This window comes from Egretta garzetta, unplaced genomic scaffold, assembly GCF_000687185.1.
Source record: "Egretta garzetta isolate BGI_Z169 unplaced genomic scaffold, ASM68718v1 scaffold424, whole genome shotgun sequence".
NCBI classification, from domain to species: domain Eukaryota; kingdom Metazoa; phylum Chordata; class Aves; order Pelecaniformes; family Ardeidae; genus Egretta; species Egretta garzetta.
Genome location: NW_009259489.1, coordinates 2892027 through 2895837, shown reverse-complemented (window position 1 = coordinate 2895837; position 3811 = coordinate 2892027). Strand labels below are relative to the sequence as shown.

Genomic DNA, 3811 nt, shown 5'->3' with positions numbered 1-3811 from the left:
CCCCAAGCTGGGGGTCCGCTCCCGCGCCGCCTTGGAGGACATCGGCAACCTCGTCGCCGAGCCGAAGAAGCAGCCTGCTGCCAAGAAGGTGTCGGTGGAGCGGGGCTGCAGGAAGCAGCCGGACATCAGGCCCACACTTGCCCCCTCCCTGGGTACCAGAAGGACACTGAGGTCCACCACCAAGGAGAACATGCCACCTCCTGCCCCAGAGCCTCAGCCGGAGCCCCCCCAGGTACTGCCCCTGGCCTCCCTGGGGCCATGTGCCCCCTCCCACCCCGGGCCTGAGCTGCCCCTGTGACGGAGCTGGGCTGGGATTGGGGTGCGGGGGAGAGGCATGGCCTCACTGGTCCCCTGAAATGGGGTAGCGAGCCCCTGCAGCGCTCCCACACTGCAGGGCTGCTGGGTCCAGTTTGCCCCATGGCCTGCAGCGCTCCCACACTGCAGGGCTGCTGGGTGCAGTTTGCCCCATGTCAGCCTTTGCTTGGCCTATGCTAGGCTGCAGAGGTGCTGCCCACCCTGATCCCCGATTTCCTTGTAGATGGAATCTCAGTCTCCAGTCCCCATGGACATATCTGGATGCACCGCATCGGAGGATGTGCTGTGTCAGGCTTTTTCTGATGTCCTGCTTGATGTGGAAGATGTAGATGCGGAAGATGGTGCTGACCCAAAACTCTGCAGTGACTATGTGAAGGACATCTACAAGTACCTGAGAAGCCTTGAGGTTGGTAGGAGTAGGTCAGAACTGCAAGGGCATTCTGCTGACGCTTATGGCGAACCTGCTGCCATAGGCATGACTTGGAGCTGGTATTCGCTTTCCTGAGGTGCTACTAAATGATCCCTCTACTTAAAATAGATTAAACTGAGCTGATAACATAAACTGATGATGGCTGTTAGACCAAGTGACTAGCCGTACTAGTACTGCGCTCTTTTTAGCCCCTCTCCAGTGAACAAAGAAACCTTGTAGCCTGTGCTTAGGGGCTGTGCTTTGATAAGCCTTAAGATCCAGCAGAGGCTAGGCATTGCAAATGCTTCAGCTAAGTGAATGAATCTGTTAACCCTATTCCTTCCACACAGGAAAATCAACCTGTCAGACCTAAATACCTAGCCGGCCAGGAAATTAATGGGAATATGCGTGCCATACTGATAGACTGGCTTGTGCAAGTACAGGTAAAATTCGGACTCCAGCAGGAGACCTTGTACATGGCAGTTGCTATCATCGATCGCTTTCTGCAGGTGAGTATCTCTTGCATGGTGTCAGGCAATGCTTTTCCCCGAAGCTAAAGCACAATGAGCACCAATCAGTAACACCATACATGGTTAGACATGTTACCCTTAACAAAATACAGTTGACAAAGGGCATTTGTTGAATTGTAAGCCCCACATAACCCTCTCAGCTGTGAACAGTGACTTGATCTATCAAAACTGCTTACTCCTCTCCCTGGCTTGATCTCAAAGCCTTATAAATACCAACAGAGGTAACAGATAACGTATGGTTATTCTGTATGCCAGTATGAACACCCTGCCATAGAACTAACCTTACGCTGGCTACCTTGAAAAGCTGTGTTCTGAGCCAAGTCACTCACATAAATCTCTACTGCTTCTTACTGCAGGACAATGCTGTTACTAAGGAGGTGTTGCAGCTGGTTGGTGTCACAGCAATGTTTGTTGCCAGCAAATATGAAGAAATTTATCCCCCACATATTGGAGATTTTGCCTATGTGACAGACAACACTTACACAAAGTTTCAGATCTGCCAGATGGAGATGAAGATCCTGCGAGCCCTGGACTTTGATCTGGGTCGCCCGCTCCCTCCGCACTTCCTAAGGAGGGCTTCAAAGATTGCAGAGGTAATGCTGAGAACAGGTGTTACTGTAAGCAGCATCTGGAAAATGCAGTATTTGTTTCTGGCAGCTGGTTAAAATGGTTCACAACTTTTGAGTACTGCAACAGCTTGGTAACTGAGCCTGGTTGAGACCCAGCTCCCATGTAGAAACAGGTCTTGTCTGCTTCCAGTCCTGTGAGCCTAGACCACCCAAAAGTAGAGTTAAAACACCTGCCTGGTACTGCAGGTGACCACTTGTTTGACACTGAAAGGAGTGGTCATAGACTATAAGCAGCCTAATACTCTGTGATGAAACCAGTTGAATTCCAAGCCTTAGCCCTGAAAATGTTTGCCAAGAAGTATTTTTTTCATGCTTGACTAAACAAAGGCTTGACAGGATGCTCTTGCTTTGGAGATAGCCAATACTCAACTCTGACTTAACTGCAGGTGGACTTGGAACAGCACATTCTGGCCAAGTACCTTATGGAATTGTCCATTGTGGACTATGATATGGTTCACTTCCCCCCATCCAAGACAGCTTCAGCTGCTTCCTGTTTGGCTCTGAAACTCCTTGATGGGTGTGAGTGGGTAAGTCATGCTTTTCAGACCACCTCCTCCTCTGGGACTTGGTGTACCCGTGCACTGGCTTAAAATACCACTCTGGGCCAAGGGCATGCCTCCTGCTTCTTTCATGGTATCTTGGCATTTTCTTGTCTCCCCATGGCCTGTTGCAAGGGGATACAAGTAGGGCAGGAGGCCACAATTGCTCAAGCCTAAGAGAAGACAAATAACCCAGTGTATTTGGATTGTGCTAATAGGCTTGTCTAATGACTTCCCTTCCTTTTAGACACCAACTCTGCAACACTACATGTCTTACACTGAGAATGACCTTCTCCCAGTTATGCAGCACATAGCAAAGAACGTCATTCTTGTGAATGAGGGCATTACCAAGTATGTGGTAAGCATCTTGTGGTATGAGTGGGGAGTATGTACAATTAAGAGTCAATATGTGGCCCTCAGAAGCTGGCTTAGCTGTGCCACTGCTGTTGAATTTGGATCAGAGCTGTTCACTTGAGCTGAAGATCCCTATCTTGCCAAAGGGGCGTGAGCTGGTCTTGTGTGCTAGTATGGGCTTGGCTTGACCACCAAGCCCAAGGTGAGCTAGAAGAGTGTAAGTTTATAAACAGGGTGAGCTTAATCAAACTTATTGCTCTGCAGGCAATCAAGAACAAATACGCCAGCAGCAAAAACTGTAAGATAAGTCGCCTTGAACAGCTGGACTCTACTATCGTATGGAACCTAGCTCAACCTCTGATTAAACAACTGCGAAAGTAGAACTTCGGTACTATGTGTCACTGTGTACTCTATCATGTCTCATTTGTGTGTGTTAATATTTTAATAAAGCACTTTAATTTTTTTTTGTAGTATCATTGGTGTCCTACATCTGAGGCATCCCTGTGGAGCTCTGGAGCTAGCCCCAGTGGGCTTGCTGATCCTCCAGGCAGGAGTGTAATGCAGAGGCAGCATCTGCCAGATGAGTCGGTGGTTCTATTAACTTAATATTTATTTACTGTAGTGTATTTTTGTTAGTAACTTATCAGTTCTACCTCTAGGGGACACGGGTCAGAGAGCTGTGTTTGCCTTCGCTTAGAAGTGGTAACTGTTCTTTGCCTACTGCTCTCATTATATTTTTTTTTTTGGTCTTTGTTATCAAATATCTTATGCTTCTCCTGCTTCCCTTCTGTTCTTTACCTGAAAAACACGGGGGGGAAGGGACTGCCTCGCTCCCTTCCCATGCCCACCACAGGCGAAGGGGCTTTTTAAGGGAGGGCTCGGGTGGGGAATAAGCTCAGGCAACTCGCACGCGTCCCTTTGGCGACCTCGGGCACCTCGCGCCAACCCGGGGTCCGCCCCGACGACACCTCCCGCCCGCCGCCGGCCACCTCTCCTCCCGTCCGCTGCCTGGCGGCCGAGCGCCGCAACATCGAT

At 49.7% G+C, this 3811-nt stretch overlaps 1 protein-coding gene across 1 annotated transcript in view; it reads left to right on the top strand.

Annotated features, from left to right (window-relative positions):
- The window catches only part of CCNB1 (cyclin B1), a 4636-nt gene extending 1479 nt beyond the window's left edge, over nucleotides 1–3157 (top strand). Inside the window, exons 2-8 of the mRNA XM_009637281.2 lie at nucleotides 8–232; nucleotides 539–721; nucleotides 1075–1233; nucleotides 1611–1847; nucleotides 2270–2410; nucleotides 2670–2780; nucleotides 3041–3157. Of these exons, the coding sequence (XP_009635576.2) occupies nucleotides 8–232; nucleotides 539–721; nucleotides 1075–1233; nucleotides 1611–1847; nucleotides 2270–2410; nucleotides 2670–2780; nucleotides 3041–3157 (1173 nt within the window). The remainder of the gene's footprint in view (nucleotides 1–7; nucleotides 233–538; nucleotides 722–1074; nucleotides 1234–1610; nucleotides 1848–2269; nucleotides 2411–2669; nucleotides 2781–3040) is intronic.
- Nucleotides 3158–3811: the final 654 nt, after the last annotated feature.